Below are 18,385 nucleotides of genomic sequence, written 5' to 3' on the forward strand. Positions count from 1 at the left end.
ATGCTGTAGTTTATAGAAATAATAAAAATTTCTCTCTAAATAGTTTCCTTAGTTTTTCTTCTTCTTCTTCTCCTATGTATTTTGGATCTATTGTACTAAAAAAATGAGTTATATATAGATGGTGGTGTAACTTCTGGAGTTAAAACTTTGGCTTCATTTGAGACAGTTTTTTTATTGATATCTAAAATAATTTTTTAGCATAAAATTTTCTTTTAGACTGAATTATGTGTGGCATCTTTAACATTTTCTAAAATAAAAACTATGTGCTTCTGGAGTTTAGACTGAATTGTGATAGGATTGTATCATAGAGACTTAAAGATAAATTTAATAAAATTAAAATTAGGTTAGTAATATTATATGGATTCAACAATTAGGCTATATATCTTTGATATATATGTTGAGTGCGATAGAAATGAAAATGTTAAAGATGTGTGGCAAAAATTGGAATGATAAACTAATGAATAGTACAAGAAATATTGGAACGACATATATTGAACAAAAGGTAAGTAAAAATAGATTTAGGTGATTTGGGCATGCATAATAAAGGCTAGAAATTATGCTATTTGACAATTAGATGAAATTGGTGTCAAATGATTTGAAAAATGAAGGGATAATCTATGATTACATGGGTAGAAGTTCAAATGCAAATAATTGGCTTAGCTATTTAGATATTACTCAACCTGAATAAATAAAAATGAAAATTCATAAATCTATCCCAAAATAGTTGGAATAGGACTAATGATTTCCTTCTTATTCCTTTCCATTAATACAATAGTTGGAGTAGCACATCATTTTCACTTTTCTATTTCCTCTAACATTAAACCAAACTTGCCCCAGGGGTATCAATGTTTTTTTTGCTTTTGTGGAAGCCATAGTAACATTGTGAAGTGAATGTAAGCTTGTTATCCTTTTTTATGCTTAAAATTTCATTGATATGTTTGATAATATAAATGGTTTCCAATTGAGTGGGTACTCTTCTATAGTTCAATGCAAAAACTATATGATTGAAATTCTTTCAACATCCTATCCAAATTACCTTCTAAGGTTTGGTTATTTGGACTGCAAGTATTATTGAAACTATCTTCAAAAATAACAAAATGTTGATTCCATACACTTTTTGTTGCTGTACCTTTTCATTGTTCTAAGAATTTGCATGTGATGTGCCCATTCCAAGTATGGATGGCACTACTACTTTAATTGAGATGTATTGGTGTATTTGTTTTTAGAATAATATAATTTTAATTGATAAAACATCTATTGAAATAATTAAAATATTAGAATACATTAATATGTAGTATTTATCGCACTACGTGGGGTCGACTACATGAATGATTTTTCTCTATGCATAATGTCTATTAAAAGTCAAATTCTCATTTAAATATAAATAAAAAATATCATTTTTAATATTTTCAAATCAAGTATTTTTAAGCTTGTCTCTATCTTTCATCATATAGGCCACCAAATCTAATACATCTACTCTCCTAGCAAGGTCATCAAAAAGCCTACATTTTATATGTCCAAGCCATTTAAGAAGACTCTATAATCTTATCTAACATTATGTGTTATAAAGTGTTGTAGGTCTCACCATCATCTTATAGGATTTTCCCTTAAGTATGAGGGGAACTTTTCTATCACACAACAGGCCCGATGCATTCCTCCACTTCAACCATCCAACTTGAATTCTACTAATAATGTCTTTATTTTTCTCAACCTCACTTTGAACAAAAGACTCAAGATATTTAAAACTTGTAATCTTTTTATTGACTTGATCTCTCAAAGTTACAATCCCCCCACTAAATTCATTATTATTAAAATTACACTCCATGTATTTAGTTTTAGATCTACTCAAACGAAAATCTTTAGACACTAATGTTGACCTCCATAATTCAAGTTTTCCTTCAACTCCTTATCTAGTCTTATCAACAAGAAGAATATCATCAGAAAAAAGCATACACCAGGATACCTCCTCTTACAAATGTCTAGTAAGAACATCCTTGACTAAAGCAAAAAAGATGTGGGCTTAAAGTTGAATCTTGATGTAATCTAACTGAAATAAGAAAAGACTTGGTTAAATCATTTTGTGTTTAAGCACATGTAATAGCTCCTGCATACATATCCTTAATGACTTGAATATAAGCATTATTAACTTATTTATTTTCTAAAATTCTCCATAACACTTCTCTAAGAACTTATCATATGCTTTCTCTAAATCAATAAATATCATATATAGTTCCCTCGTATTCTCTCTTTTTTTCTTCATTAAACCTCTCAACAAATATATAGCTTCCATACTACCTGGCATGAATTCAAATTGATTTTAAGAAAAATTAGTATCATGTTGTAACATATGCTAAATAACTTCCTCCCATAGTTTTAATGTATAGCATATTAACTTAATTCCTCTATGATTTGCTCACTCTTGTGCATCATCTTTATTCTTAAAAATACAAATCAACACACACACTCCACTCATCTAGCATCTTTTTTGTCTTCAAAATAATATTAAAAAATTTTTAGTGCCAAAAAATTCCTTCACCTCCTTGGCATTTCCACACATCTATTGAAATATTATAAGGTCCAACAGTCTTTCCACACTTTATTTTTTTTAAGTCTATCTAACTTCAGTTTTACTAATATGATGATAAAGCAAATATATATATATATATATATATATATATATATAAACTTCACTTGAATTAAATTCTTATTTCTTATATATTATTGTTTGACTAACTTATACATATATCTTTAGCCCTCCATAATATATAATCTATTATATAAATTATTAAAAGTTAAATTATTTGCATTGCATATTACTTCTTAAACTCTTTACAAGCCTATTTATATCTTTTCAAATTTTTTGAGCTTTTATATCTAAACAAGTTTTATAATAAAACTTCACATCTTTGATTTTTTTTTTTTTGCATATTTTGATTCAGCTAACAACTTTTTTTTTTTTTATTAAGTATGAGCTTTTCTTTTTGATACTCCAAGCATATCATTTGCAGTAATCTTAATATCATTTTTTTTGCCATATATATAGCATTAGCTTCCTAATGCTTAGTCAAAATTTTAAGACTTTAAATCTACTCATTAAAAAATATATATTTTTATCAGTGTTCTCACTCTAAATACCTTTATCTAATCCTAGGATAATATTTTATTTTATTTTTTATATTATGTCTTTCATCTTTAAGTCCAAAACTAAGAAGTGATGTTGGGTGTATAAATTTTTACTTATAATGCCTTTATAATCTTTGTAATCTAGTCGATATATTTTTCTTATAAGAAACCAATCAAATTTAGTTTTATTATATCAATTCTTATAAGTTATGAGTTGTTAATCACTTTTCTTAAATAAGATTTTAAAAATTACAAAATTATAAGTTAGGACAAGATCTAATATGATCATGTCACTTCCATTAATCTCTCCAAATACATAGTCATTATGAATGCTTTTAAGATCTTCTCACTCTACCAATATGTCAATTTAAATCTCTTCTAATAATAATTACTTTAGGAGCATAAGCACTTATAACATTGATAATCTTAGCATCAAAAATAATCTTTAAAATTATAATTCTATTTTTAATTTCATTAATTTTATAATGTTATCCTTCATACTCTTATATATAATTGTTTAAATCTTAAAATATTAAGATGTATATCATTTCTAGTACAACTCATACTTGAATATCATAGTTTAAATCTTAAAATATTAATCTCCTTAACCTTCTCTCCAAGATATTTAACTTGTTGAATGTATAAAATAGTTATCTTTCTATGGATCATAATATATATTAATTTTATTAATTTGTCTATAAGAGAACTTATATTTCAAGTTCTTATCATAATTCTAATTTCGTTAACTAGCTTTTTTTCCACATCTGTCCATGATATGACAACCCTTGCTTATTTTACACTACACCCAAACGACGGTGTGGTGACCCTTGCACACTTCTCATTGTATTTAAGTCATACAACACATCACTTTCAGGGAACGATCAAAATTTAACACAATCTATTAAATGATTTATGTCATGATTATTCAACAAATTTTATGCTGATTGTTGACTATCTAACACAACCCTCAACTTTTCTTATCCAAGACTTGAGACCTGATAATGACAGTGTTAATTAAAATATAAAAATAATAAAGAAAAAGTTTAGAAGATAAAGGACTGATAATTAGCATAACAAAATTGAGTATATGCTTTGTAATTTTAGTGAGCATGAATTTATTATAAGATGTTGTGATACCTAGATGTCATGGACATAAATATATTAAATCTATTTATATAGAAGAATGATGATATAGACACTTGATATAACTTTTGGAGTTGAGATTGGATAGGTAAAATTGAGAAGTGTCATATGTGTTCTATGTGGTAAGATGATTTTTAAAAATTTAAAAATAAATTTTATAAAACTATAATTAAGTTGATGATGTATTGATGTTATATGGATTTGCATATTGGGAAAAAAATCATTGATGATTAAGTTGAGCATAAAAAAATAAGAATGTTAAAATGAATGTGTGAAAAAATTAAGAAAGATTAATTAAAGAATGAATATATTAAAGAGATAGTTGGAGTGGCATTTATTGAATATAAGTTAATTCAAAATAGGGTTAACTGATTTGATGAACATGGACAATGATGAGTAGAAAATTCTTCATTAGATGAGTAAAAGAAATTAGTATCAAAGAATTAGGGAGGAGTGGACTAGGGTTAGAGTACTCGCTATAAAATGATTTGCAAAGGATAGATTTAACACAACACTTAGTATAAATGATTGGAAAATGAAGATTCATAAAAGTGACCCTAAAGAGTAAGGACAATTTAATGATGTAAATGAATAGACAACTGCTTTTCAAATTTGTACTTGTATTATTTTTCATGGTATAAAATAGGGGTGTCAATTTTGGATCATAGGTTGGGTTCGGGTCGAACCCGGAATTGACCCGGGTTCAAACGGGTTGACCCTAACCCAACCCAGGTAGAAAATCGGGTTGGAAATCCGAACACGAACCCGACCCGACGGGTTGCCAGGTTGAACCGACCCGACACATGAAGGTGGGCTTGGACGCGGGCGCGGACGCGGGCTCGAACGCTGGCTTGGACGAGGGCTCAGGCTCGGACGCAGACGCGAGCAAGTTGGCGCGTCCGCGAGTTGGGGGGCGCGGTCACGTGTTGGCAGGCGCGGGCATCTTCGATGGGCGGGCGGGCAAGTCCTCGAGCGGGCGGTCAAGTCCGCGAGCGGGCGGGAAAGTCTACGAGCAGCCGGGCAAGGGGCAGGTAGGCTCGGGCAGCCGAGCAGTCATTTCAAACTGGTTTTCGGGTTGACCCGACAACCCGTCGGGTCAACCCAAACTCGACCCGTTTTTCAAACGGGTCGAATCCAAGATCCCGAACCATACCTGTTTTGGAAACGGATTGGGTCTAACCCAAAATTTCCTGGTCTGATTTAGATTAGATTTTCGTGTCGTGTCAAATATTGACACCCCTAGTATAAAATATAATCATCTATTTAGAATCCATCATTTAACTTATGTATTTTGTATAAGTTGAATAATTTGTCCCCGTGAGCAATCCATAACTCCTTGAAAATATTAGTGGAGGAACACTAGTTGCGAATGAGCGAGTCAAGAAAGTGGTCAGTATCATACATAGCATACTAGTTTTATTTAAAGTACACAAAATGTATAACACTTCAAGATCTAAAGTAGATTTTTTTTTTCTTTATTATATTTCCAACTCATTTTATTCATTTTTCTTTCACTTAATAGCCAATAGTCATTCATTTATAACCAAATCAATTTAATATCCAAAACTAATTAATTAGATTAAAAGAAAATAAATAAATAACGGGAAAATATAATTGTATTATTACTGATAAGATTTACATTCTATTATAAGCTCTAAAACTTAAAAATATATATACAATATCCACCCAAGCTACAAAAGAATTCATATAAACCAAAAAATTTTAAATAAAACAAACATGATCATCATTATCTAGCCTAAAGCTACAGGCTCTTATTTTTTACTTGAAATCATATAAAAATTATATAAAGACCAACAAATAATCAAAACTTACCATTGACTTCAATCAATGCAGAAGATTAAATATGCTTGCTCTAGTTCTAACCAATATCAATCATCAACTAATATATTAATAAGAAATTTTTAAAATTAAGAATAAAACTAATATGATCAGTAAGGTCAAAAGTGATCTATCAAATTATTTTAAAAAAATTAATAAAGAATGCTATCACCCAATGAGTCATATTAGTGTGTTATATTATGTTATATAAATATTAATGTCAATATGATTTCATTTCTATCTATCAATAAGTTTAATTTACTATCATGTAAATATAATCATGGATATAATTATAAAAAGAAAGGTAGGACATCCAGCTTTAAAGTGCTATTTTCTTCCTTCCATATGTTACGTATCATAACTATTCATCAGTCAATCTCATTTTTTCTTTTTATTTATTTATATTAATCATTTATTTTCACAAATGAATTTTAATAATTATTTAAGAGTCGTCAGCCTCTACTCATTGGTATAACTAGGCCAATTAATTACAAGCAACAACTAGAATTACACCACCAACCTTTTATTTAAAGAAATTTATCAAATTTATCTACTATATATTTACTTTAGAAAATTATCTTCCAATTTACCCAATAAAAATTAATATGTTCTTGTCAAAATGCTATATTAAAGACATCTATTACATACCAAAAATTATGCAGTAAAAATTTGCTAAAAATGAAATTATCATAACTTTTACAAATTTGACTAAATTAAAATTCATAAAAAAAAAAAATACAAAATTATTAAAATCGGAGGTATGATGATGATAGATTACAATAATGAGCAACTTTTTAGGGCAATGGCGGAAAAGACGGGAAAACTGAAAAGGGAGGTGGGTTGGTGCGGAACAAGCGGCTGGGTTCGGTCGAGTGAGGGTCAAGGATCGGGCAAATTATTGGGTCAGGTGACCGGAGCCAAAAGATAAGTTCGGACAGCCAATAAAAATTTGCCGTGTCACCTTGCGCTTTAGTTGCGCTTTTTGACTTGCGCTTTAGTTGCGCTTTGGTTGCGCTTTAGTTGCGCTTTGGTTGCGCTTTAGTTGCGCTTTTTGACTTGCGCTTTAGTTGCGCTTTGGTTGCGCTTTGGTTGCGCTTTAGTTGCGCTTTGGTTGCGCTTTAGTTGCGCTAATTTTAAAATAATATTTTATTATTATCCGAACCTATCTCTGCGTTCGGTCACCTGACCCAATAATTTGCCCAAGGATCGGCACAGTAGATGTGCGGGCCTTGCGGCTTTGGAGATCGGTCGAAGGTCGGAGCCAGCTTCAGCAGGATCCGGGAAGCTAGAGTCGAACGTAGTTCAACTATAAGGAGGAGGAGGGTGAGGAAGGGTTGAGCAAAGCTCGGGCAAGATTGAAGTGCGACTGGGGCTCAGTTGCGGGCTGCTCGACGTCGGCTGGAGGAACCAGGAGGAAGGAATCGAAAGGAGGGAGGTGGATAGAGCGGCTGCAGGTACCTCAGAATATACTTATTTCAAGTTTTCCCCTTTATGAAGGTGTTGAAATCACCATAAGTAACTATAATTATGGATTCCGAGTGCATATATGCATAAAGAGGCACACCAAAGAAAAAAATTATTATTTTTTGTTAACTACAAAGAAGATAAAATGGGAAGAGCTCTTTCTTTCATCTTTACTACTATATAAATATAATGAGTAAATTTGTTCAAGCAACATAGAGATAAGAGTCATTGAGAGCTCTCACTCTTGATCGTTGGTTAGCATTTGAATGGTCCGCTAATTCCTTCATAATTAAACAGTAACCAATGCTTAACACCAAGAACAAAATATACAGGAATTCTAAACAATCTCAAGGCCAATACATTCTTACATAACAATCTCTCACCAACTCACCCCAAATAAACAAACCAATGCTATTTCTACAAAATATAAGACATGGATGATGCATGATGCATGATACATAAACATTCCCCTTCGTCACTAAATTTTGCTTCATTTGACATCAAAATCAATAGTTTTTATGTCAACATTTTACGTAAATCCGGCATACGAATTTGAAGAATGAACTGGGACAGCCAATCCATAAGGATGTGTATTAACATGAGCATATGTGCTTCCAAAAGGGTTCAAGCCAGGTTGATGGAGCTGCTGCTGTTGACTCATCATCATCATCATTTGTTGTTGTTGCATGAATGCCTGCTGTTGCTGAGCCATTGCTGCCATCTGGACATTGTATGGTGCCGAAATCGAATTTGATGCAAAGAATGGATCATGAGTATACATTGGTTGTTGCATCATGATGTTGGGCGCGGATGAAGCTGACTCCCACGGGTTGTAGCTCGTTGGTTGGTTCGCTCGTCTAAGCGCATCGTCGTATAAGCTGTCTAATGTTAGCATATCCATTCCGCCAGCCTGAACAAAATCATTCAAAGAGAACAACAATATTGAGGACCATTTGGATGGATTCAAACTAAATTTAGCAAGTAATTACAAATCATAGTTTTTTTTTTTTTTTGGGTTAAATGTTGTAATTCTAAAATCAACTCAAAATACTTAGTTGAGAATAATTTTATTGTTAGTTCTTAAATCACTATTTAGTTGAATGTAATTTCAACATGTTTGGGTGTTCCTTTTCACTCATGATGTGCATGAACGAAATTCTTACATTTAAGGGATTTGAAGGGTTGTAAGTTCTTTAAAATTTTGGACAGATTAGCTATAATAAAGTTGGAATAATTCATAAGAAATAAATAATAAATGAAAATCCATTTTAATTTCAGTTCATATCCAAACAAATGGTGGAATCTATCAAAATTTCATTGTTTTGTAGAGCATGTTTCCTCTTTAGGTATAATTAGAATTCAACATTAGTTGCAAACTCCACAAAACATCTTTAAATATAATGATCTCATTTTCATAAAAATAAACAAAATTAAATAACAATTTCTATCTATGAGCAACCAAATAAGCCCTTAAAAGAAATCGAATCTCTTTAGAGAATATTCAAAACTTTTTGCTAGGGATATGTGGGGTATGTACCAGTTTTGTTGAAGCTGCAGCAGCCTCATTTGAGCTTGGAACAGTAACCAGAGCCAGCTCCCACCCTGCAATTCCATCTGATGCAAGACCACCTGCTGTAGTAGTTGTTGATGGATTATCTGCAAATTTTGTCAAAAAACTTGCAGCAATTAGTAATAAAAAATAATCGATCATATCCAATACCAAAAGGACTGATAACTACTATGAAACTCAGAAAATCACTTGATAATCTATCTACTTTCAATTAACTTAAATTCTAGATTTAGTTATTTTGACTAGAGAAACTTGAAAGCAATTTACCAACTGGAACAATTGCAAGGGCTAGAGCATTTTTGTTGTCTAACTCAGCTGCATCTGGGCTTTCATTATGCATTCCCTGACAGGCACAAGTCAAAATTAATATCAGAGTTGAGCAAACAATGCATGATTGTGTTATAAATTTGCAAATCTGAGCTTCAAAATACCAGCAGATCAGTTTCTTTCGGCATTATTGTGGCTTCTTCTACTTTTGCTGGTTCAGGAGGTGGAGGAGGAGGTGAAACTGCCTGCTGCTCTTCTTGAGTTTTATTTTCTTCAATGGCCAAAACAGCCTTTGGTTCTGTCTTCTCTTCCTTTACCTGATTGTTTGCAGTAAATTTTAGGCAAACAAGCTCACAAACTTATTCACAAGAAACAGTATCATGCATGTCATCTAAGGTTTCGTTTGAGATGACTTTTTTATTGCTTCTTAAAGCAGCTTTTTAGTACAAAAATTTTAATTTTTATACTAAAAAACTGTTTTAAGATGCAGTAAGAAAGCCGTCTCAAACGAAGAGTAAGTTAGGGAAATAACACCAAAAAAGCAATAAAATCAATTTTATGTACACCATAAAAGTGAATTAAATAGGAACTGTATTTCATTTTAAATACTCCTACACCCCTGCAACTGGAGAAAATTTTCTCCCATTCATGTCACAGGTACAGATGCTAAAAAATTTAAACATGTAACTCTTTAAGATCAAATTAATTGTTGAGGATTATCACTGTCCTATGTTAATGAAAACCAAATTGATATTCACATTCCTTTAATTCCTATATTACCTCCATTCTGGTTTGCTACATTGGCAATAGAAATTGAACAAACAAGTTAACCACAGGGAATTTCACATGTTTAAGTCAATGAATCATGCATATATGACAATGATAAATTGATTTAGGCTTCGTTTGGGACGGCTTTTTTGCTGCTTCTTAAAACAGCTTTCTAGTAAAAAAATTTTTTTTTTGTAATAAAAAGTTGTTTAAGAAGAAGCAAGAAAACCATCCCAAACAAACCTTAAATATGCTAAAGCTTGTTATCTAATAGCAGTAATTGGATGCTACGTGTTGACATATAGAGACCACGAGTTTGAGTAGTTGAAATAACACTTCTGTAAATATAGGGATAACACCGCATATGTCAACCTCTCCTCAGACCCTTCTTTATCTTAAATCTGAGAATATTGCATTTTTCACTTCTCTAATAAGTCTACTTCTGAATAAGGGCCATTTAGGCTTTTGTTTGGGACGGCTTTCTTACTGTTTTTTGAAGCAGTTTTTTAGTACAAATTTTTTTAGTTTAAGTAATTTTTTACTAAAAAGTTGCTTTTAAAAACAGTAAGAAAACTGTCTTAAACGAAGCCTTAACCCACAACTGAGATTCTATTCATGGAATTAAATAAGATATGTTGATGAGGTGATAAAAAATTTTGAACTTTTAAGAGGTTCTTCGACAATATAATATCACTACATTCTGTTATTTTCCTGGGTGCTGGATGAACAACAATGACATAATATTAGCAAGTAGATACTGGCAAATGATTTAAATCTGAGAAGCATATCTTACCTGATCCTTCCGGAGAGTTGAAGTTCGCGGAGCTTCTCTAACATACTCCTCCATGGCTGAGAGAAATGATGCTGGAGGCTGCATTATTATGAAGCAATTCAGTGCACTTGAACTGTTCAGATGTAGTCGAATGAAAAAAAAAAAAAAAAAGATCAAAGCTCATTACACGAAATCAAACCTGTTCTATTTTAATGAACTCTTCTCCATGGCGGATACCAAAACTTTTACAGACTTCATAAAATTCTGATAACATCTCTGACTGCAAACCAAAGATAATCATCAAGTGAGGATGAAAACAGAAGTGTGAGACCACAGGAAACCAGTCATAGACTTATAGAAGGAATTTTCTTCAAAAAAATAGGTTCCTCAATGACCATAAATGAAAAGATTGTAGAAGTGTAACATCATGTATGACAATCGATAAGCTTCGCAAAGATTACATGGTTAAATATGCACACTTTGATAATCCAAATTAAAAAAGAATAGCTTTGGTCATTTTGCACTTATACTTAAAGCATGGTGCTAATGCAAATTCATTCATTCTTGACTAAATTTTTTCCATTATTGGATAAAAAGGAATTATCAAGTTTTCCAATTTGATCGTGCTTCATAGATCAAATTTTTTGATTTAGTTGTCAGAGAAGCTGATTAGGGGACATCCATTGGGATAAACTTTGTCCTTTATGTGGCTACATGAGTGCAGGAAGATGTTTCAAGTTGAACACGAGTTTGTTCAATCACTCCACTAGCATTAAATAGATTGTTTTTCTAGGATTAGGGCATCTTAAATTTGGCTGAAATTTGAGATCTCATAGGTTTTCTTTGGGCTCTAGCAGCGTCTAGAGATTTGGGAGAGATCCATCCTCCTTTCGAACAGAGGATCAATTGTATCTTGTTATTTTCTTCCGTAATTTGTTTTCTTGCAATAAAATTACTGGTTTCCACTGATTTTTCATTGGAATCATGGAAATTTCTCACAATTTTTGTTCTCTTGATAGGATTTACTTGAAATCTTCAAGTGTTTCTAATCAAAAAGCTTCCGAAGTACCTTCATGCATAAATATGCTAAGCTTACTACGAGTATATTGACCCCAAATGCTTCCAAACATGTTTAAGTTTACAGTTCAAATGATTAGTATTTTCAGTCCAAATTTGTATTTTAAACTTAAAAATTAATAATTTTAACAAGTAGCTTGAGTAATTGTTTACAAAAATTAAAAAGAAATAATGGCCACTGTGAAAAACAAAATTTTCCCAAATAAGTTAAAGGCAAAACTGTCCACATACTTCTGCAAGTGTAAACTTAAAATGGCCACTTCAAGTAGCCACACAAAGGGTTTCTTGAAGAATTTACCTGTTGATATGATCTTCTATATATCTCAAGTGCCTTAATAGCATCATTGCGCTGCATCTCAAAGAACTGGAATAATAACAGACATTAGCTGCCTTCAACAATAAAATCCATTACATGATAACAAAAAAAATGTAAAATTACCTTGTCAACCAAGTTGATTGTACCCTCACTAATGGCATTATAAATCTTTGTACTCTCATCAACAACCTATAAAAGAACAAATCAGAACTGGGCATGCAAAAAAACTGAGTAACATGAAGACTGTATGCAAAGATTTCTTACAATGGAAATTGCCAACCGAATAACAAGATTATATAAAGCCGCCCCTTGTGGCTGCATAAAATTTTCCAGCATAAAATATCACAAAACATTTCACTATCCATCTTGTTGCCAATTTTTTGTTGAAATTGTATAGCATATTAAGGGGTTGTTTGGTAGCACCCAGGATTTGATTTAAGTAGGATTTCTTAAATCCGCTAAATCTGAATTTCAGAAATCCTGACGAGCCTAAATCCTTAAAACTGTTTGGTAACATTCATGATAAATCCTATTAAATATCGTGTGACTGTTTGGCTATATAACGGATTTAATGAGCGAACTCTTCCTCTCCAGCCAATGGATTCCGTAAATCCAGCAAAAAACAGAATTTCGGAAATCCGGGATTTAGCATGAAAAGACGGAATTTTCTGTCTACGGCGGCTTTCATTTGCCGTGAGATTTGGGTTGGCATTTTAGGCCGTTTGGCTGGATTTCGCTCAAATCCGCCTCAAATCCGGCCTAAATCCTGCTACCGAACAGCCCCTAAAGGCTTAATATACCCATATTATGAAAAGAATCACTAACCTGGCAATTAAGAAGACGGATCAAAAGTTGCTGTAGTGCTGGTAATTGCACAAGCAATTCAACAGTATTTAGATCTCGAGTTTTCTATACCACAGTAGCTTTAATCAGTATTAAAATTGAAGACAACATATACAATGATTGAAGATATATAACACTTGTCCCAATTGAGAGAAAATCTGAAAATCCTAATTTGTGCCCCCATTAGAAAAAAATTTTGCTTGTCACTCGTAGAAAATCCTTTTTACACATAATTCGATAAGTTATAAAGAAATAAAAAAAGCTTGTAAGAAGATGCATACCACAGGATCTATCTGTACATCATATTTCATAACACAAAAACATTCAAGCCTTTCTTCCAAATACAAAGCATACGTGCGGACCCATGCTGAAAAGTCCCATGCTGAGAAGCAAATGACAGTATATGAGTAACCTGTCCATTAACTATTACATGATCGAGCTGAATTGTAAGAATAAGTACCATATGCACTGGAATCATCCTTGAAATGTGACAAATTTAGCATATGGCTTCTGGTTCTTCCATAACTAATAAGTTCCTCACGGAATGATGGGTCAACCTCTTTCAGAGCTCGATGTATAACTATTAAAGTCTTCAATGCAACCTGAAAAGAGAATAGTATTTGATCAGTTATGGAAGGGAACGAATTGGCTAGTATTATAAGTTAATAGAAATTATAAAATACATTGTTGATTGATTGATTATGATGATAGTACAAAGATAATCATATATAAAGCATATGCTATAATGTTAATATGGTAACATAACAATTCTATTAAGATAACATACCCTTCTAACTTAGCAAAGTAAAAATGTTGAAGGAGATGTTCTAACAGCATCTATGGGAGATCAATTATAGTCTATAAGAAGAAAGGCTATCTTCTCTTGAGAAAAGCATGAAAAACTTAGACAAATTTGGACGAGACAATTCTCATGTGTGAAGCATTAAGGAAAGAGGTCTTTTAGTTGCAAGTTGAAGTTTGAAGTTTTTATGACAGTTTTTAACATTATTCATCAAAATTATGGACCATAATTTTTAAGTAGATCATACAAGTTTTAGAAAAAACTAATTCCATTATATTGTCAATAATCTGAAGAAACTAGACTTTAAGGAACAAGATTTAGTTCCTAGGAAATTTTTTTGTAAATACAACTTTCAGGATCACAATCATTAATATGGAAAGCAGTTCTCAAAAGTTGTAAATTTTTTTAGTCCTAGTAATCTAACTTCAGCTGGTCTACTGAGTCAAGAATATCATAGATCTCTTCCAAGTTAATTTGGTACAAACAACAAAAGTTTGCTTTAAAAATCAAATCAAATATTTTCCTTTGGAATAAATATTACTTTATTTTAAGATTCATAATTACTTATAAGTTTCAAAAGACTATAAAGCTAAAAAATTCTTTCACTGTTTTCTCAAAGTGTAAATTATGAAACACGTGTCCAATCTTATTCCTGATCTCCATCAGATTGTCTTTAAACAAGAAGAAAACATTACTATTTAACTGAAAAAAAAAAACATGGCAACTTAAGAAGACAACAAATTTCACTGAAAATATACAGAAAAAGTGTGAAGACATAGTAGACTAAGAATTGTAATTATGTACATACAGCCCAATTGTGTGTCTTTGAAAGGCGCCTGGCAAGAGCATGAATACAATACGCCACATCTGCCCGAGGTCTTGACGCCGAAATTGCAAAAAATATTGCTGCACACAACAAAAAGACTACTGTGAATGACAGATATGGCTAACTAGTAACACAGAATTGCTGCATATAAATATAGATGCTCCTGAGAAAAATATAGCTTCAAAATTTTATGTATTTTTCAAATTTTAGAGTAAGATAATTTCTAAAGATACTTTAAGAGTATGAGGACTTCAAAATCCATATAGGGCATTAAAGATCAAGGAAAAATATTTTGCAACAAATAGAAACAGTTAGATTATAAACTATGCAATATAACAATTGCACCTGTCCTATTGGTGCGCACAAACTACCATTCAATTGTGCTAAAAAGATAAAGTCAAAAGAAAATTGATAGGAAACACTAGTAGATCTCAAGTGTTTCCTATCAATCTTCGGAAAACAGCTAGAATTCTCCATAAAAATCCACACAAAACCACAAAACAATAGATAATTTGTATTATTTGATGAAAGGGAAACAGAAAAAACCAAGATACAATTGATCCTCTATTCAAAAGGAGGATCTTTATCTCCCAAATCTCTAGACACCGCTAGAGCCCAAAGAAACTAAGAGATCTCAAATTTCAGCAAAATTCAAGACGTGATAATCCTAGGAAAACAAACTATTTAATGCATACAAATCAAAAGAAAATCCCTAAATAGTCCCTACATTCAAATTTCCCTCCTAGCTCCCTCAAAAAACCTTCCTAAACAACTCATGCACACTTGAGCGTGCGTTCGGCGTGTACAGTAGGCGGAAAAGTCTGCCTCTGTTCGCATAAGCCGGTCCCGTCGAACTAGCTAGCCTGATCTAACAAAAACATAACTAGATAACAAAGAAGTGTGACAGAATATTTTTAACCTACACTAATTACTTAAAATCTTGTAAAACAAACAGAATCAACTCTAAGCTCTTCAAGAGTTAGCTAAGCCATTAGGCCCAGCCATAACAAGCCTAAACCATCCAACCATTACCAAAAAAATGTAAATTCATAGGATCAATTACACGAAGCGTATTGTGGTGTAAAATAATGCACAAATTAGAACAGAAAATCATGAAAAATTCCTTTTAATTGTTTGGAAATTAAAATAATATCCATTAGTTAATTCAATCAACTTATGTCAACGCTATAATAATTTTTACCAAAAAACCCCAACTGTCACAACATTATAGATAACAATCTTAATATATTACCAACAAGGTACAACACTGTAAAGCACAACATAAGATCAAAATGCCAAATGAAGCCTAACAAAAACTGATAGAAACATAGTATTCTTCTCAAGCCTTAGTAAAAGATGTTGAGAGAGATTTCCATTAACCTTTTATGTGTTTCTCCTTTGAAGGACGCTCAACATGGTTTGTGGCCCTCACTATTGCAATATCCAACTCCTACATAAAAACATACAATTTTGCTTCAGCAATATTCAGTAAACAACAAATTAAACCCTCAACTGGAATTAAATCAAAATACCTTATAATCACTGTTCACTTTTGCCAGCCCAACCGTAGTGCTGTCCTTAATAGCCCCCAAGTACTTCCTCAAGCTCTGCTGAGTACCCCCACTAGACATTTTCCCAAACTTTACAAAATCTGCACCCAAATCAGTCTCCATCAAGAAAGTTCAAAGAACCAAATCAATATAAGAGAACAGAAAAAAAGGAAAACAACAAGAATTAGTGGCTGTGTTTCTTGTATTTTGTTTGAGTGAATAAGTCTGATCTATTTTCAGAGAAGTTTACTTCGAAAAAAAAACCTGTTTTTAGAACAAAATCTGGAAGTTACAGCCTTATTGGTTGAGCTGTCCAACTTTGAAAAGAAGCAGTTTTCTCAAAGCAAATTTCAATACAAGCAACCGATATTTCATCCAAATAAGGTAAATCTGCTCAAAGGCAACTTTTTTATTTCCAAAAAAACAGATAAATTTTAAAACCCAACAAAACTGGCCCGATTCCATAAAGCAACATTTCAACAGAAACTTCTCAACCTCATTTACGAAAAACAAAGTAAGCTCAACCAAACCAGCCCTTAATCTTCTACTGCTGCAACCAAAGCATCCATTTTTTCTGATCCAACATCAAAATCATTCACGCAGCTTCCACTTGATTCACGCAAATAACTAAAGAAGCATCATTTCGGCCTTTCCGATAAAAAATTATAAAACATCTCTCGAAAATAGGCAAGAAACACAAATTGAAAGGCGGAATTAGGACAAGCAACTAACGTTTAAAACTCGGAAGAGCTACCGACACCACAGAGGCTCCTTTTTGCGGAGAAGAAATTCAGAAATGATTTATCAAAGCTAAGAAGGATAAAAAAATCTTACCGAAGCGACGAGGATTGCTCGCAGGAGAGCAAATAGAAAAGCTCTGACGCGCGCGCGCGAGAGCGAGAGAGAGAGAGAGAGGATTTCAGACTTCGAAGCTGATGGAGGTTGGTGAAGGCGGTCCTCAGTCTTTTCTAAGTTCCCAGGGTAAGCTCGTTAAGTTGTCCTGCAGGCTCATTCTGACTATGTAATGGCTAACCGTAGGAAATCAAGAGCCTCTCCAGCCACCAGCTCATGTTGAAAAATACTTCGTGTACTGACCAGAATTTTTTGTAGTATTAATCATTATTAATACTAAGATAATTATTTTATTAAATAATAATATGAAAAATATTCATTAAATATGCAAGAAATAATTTATTTTTTAATTTTTGCTAGCCACGATGGTGTGGTGATATATCATCAAAAAATTATCTTTTATGGAGCACAAATCTCAAAGTAAATTTGAATTGGGTACTTTCTAAATTAAATTTAAAGCCATTTGAGTTCTGATTTTAGCAAACCTATAGTCGAATTGAACATCTTAAGGTGACGAACCCAACAACGCTAAATTCGATCTAATCCGAGCCCAAATTAAGGATATGAAGCCTATTTAAAATGTTCAAAGCATAAATTAGATGACAAAATGATATTCAAATGTGATGTGCTTATAATCAAATCAACGGCTCGACGAGACAAATCTAACAAGGCTAAGATTGCAAAATTCTGTCATCGTTAAGACACTCAAATGCTTGATAAATAGTCTATGATCGAGATACTAGTCTCGCCACTTCCATAAAATTATAAATAGACCTTTCATTATTCATTAAAGGGGAGGAAAGAACATAAGAGAGAGAAATTTGGGAGCTCTCTTGCCAAAAGACCACCTCGACCACCCTTTGGCCACTGACCGTCGTTGAACTTCGGATTGATAGCTATCAGACTTCTGCTCTACCACTGTTGTACTTATGTCATATCGTCATCGTTCATGCGAAATTCAACCCACTTCCTGGACTATTGTAATCTGATCATCCTCAAATTTTGGGATGATCTTTGTAATCCATTCAAATATTAATGAAATCATTTCAACTAGGTGTGGCTCCGTGATTTTTTTCCTTCCCTTTATTTAGGATTTTCACGTAAAATGCTGATGTTAAGTTCTCGGATTGTGTGTTGGATATCCATGCAATGCTAAGACGAAAAATCTCTTAC

General features: G+C 32.4%; 1 protein-coding gene across 2 annotated transcripts; it reads right to left on the reverse strand.

Moving 5' to 3' along the window:
- Positions 1–7,830: 7,830 nt before the first annotated feature.
- Positions 7,831–17,346, reverse strand: LOC110093366 (putative clathrin assembly protein At5g35200). Of its 2 annotated transcripts, none has more exons than XM_020818229.2 (16): positions 17,195–17,346; positions 16,343–16,461; positions 16,191–16,260; positions 14,793–14,890; positions 13,643–13,784; positions 13,464–13,564; positions 13,165–13,248; positions 12,604–12,654; positions 12,463–12,528; positions 12,322–12,387; positions 11,146–11,226; positions 10,968–11,045; positions 9,571–9,723; positions 9,407–9,482; positions 9,107–9,225; positions 7,831–8,479 (listed from the first exon to the last, which is right to left on the reverse strand). In XM_020818229.2, the coding sequence occupies exons 2-16, from the start codon at positions 16,439–16,441 to the stop codon at positions 8,099–8,101; spliced, it is 1,665 nt and encodes a 554-aa protein (XP_020673888.1). In that variant the 5' UTR covers positions 16,442–16,461; positions 17,195–17,346; the 3' UTR covers positions 7,831–8,098. The 2 variants fall into 2 exon arrangements, with proteins under 2 accessions (XP_020673888.1, XP_028549727.1); XM_028693894.1 differs by having other exon boundaries at positions 16,343–16,477; positions 17,195–17,296.
- Positions 17,347–18,385: the final 1,039 nt, after the last annotated feature.

Source organism: Dendrobium catenatum, unplaced genomic scaffold (assembly GCF_001605985.2).
Source record: "Dendrobium catenatum unplaced genomic scaffold, ASM160598v2 fragScaff_scaffold_384, whole genome shotgun sequence".
Lineage (NCBI taxonomy): Eukaryota > Viridiplantae > Streptophyta > Magnoliopsida > Asparagales > Orchidaceae > Dendrobium > Dendrobium catenatum.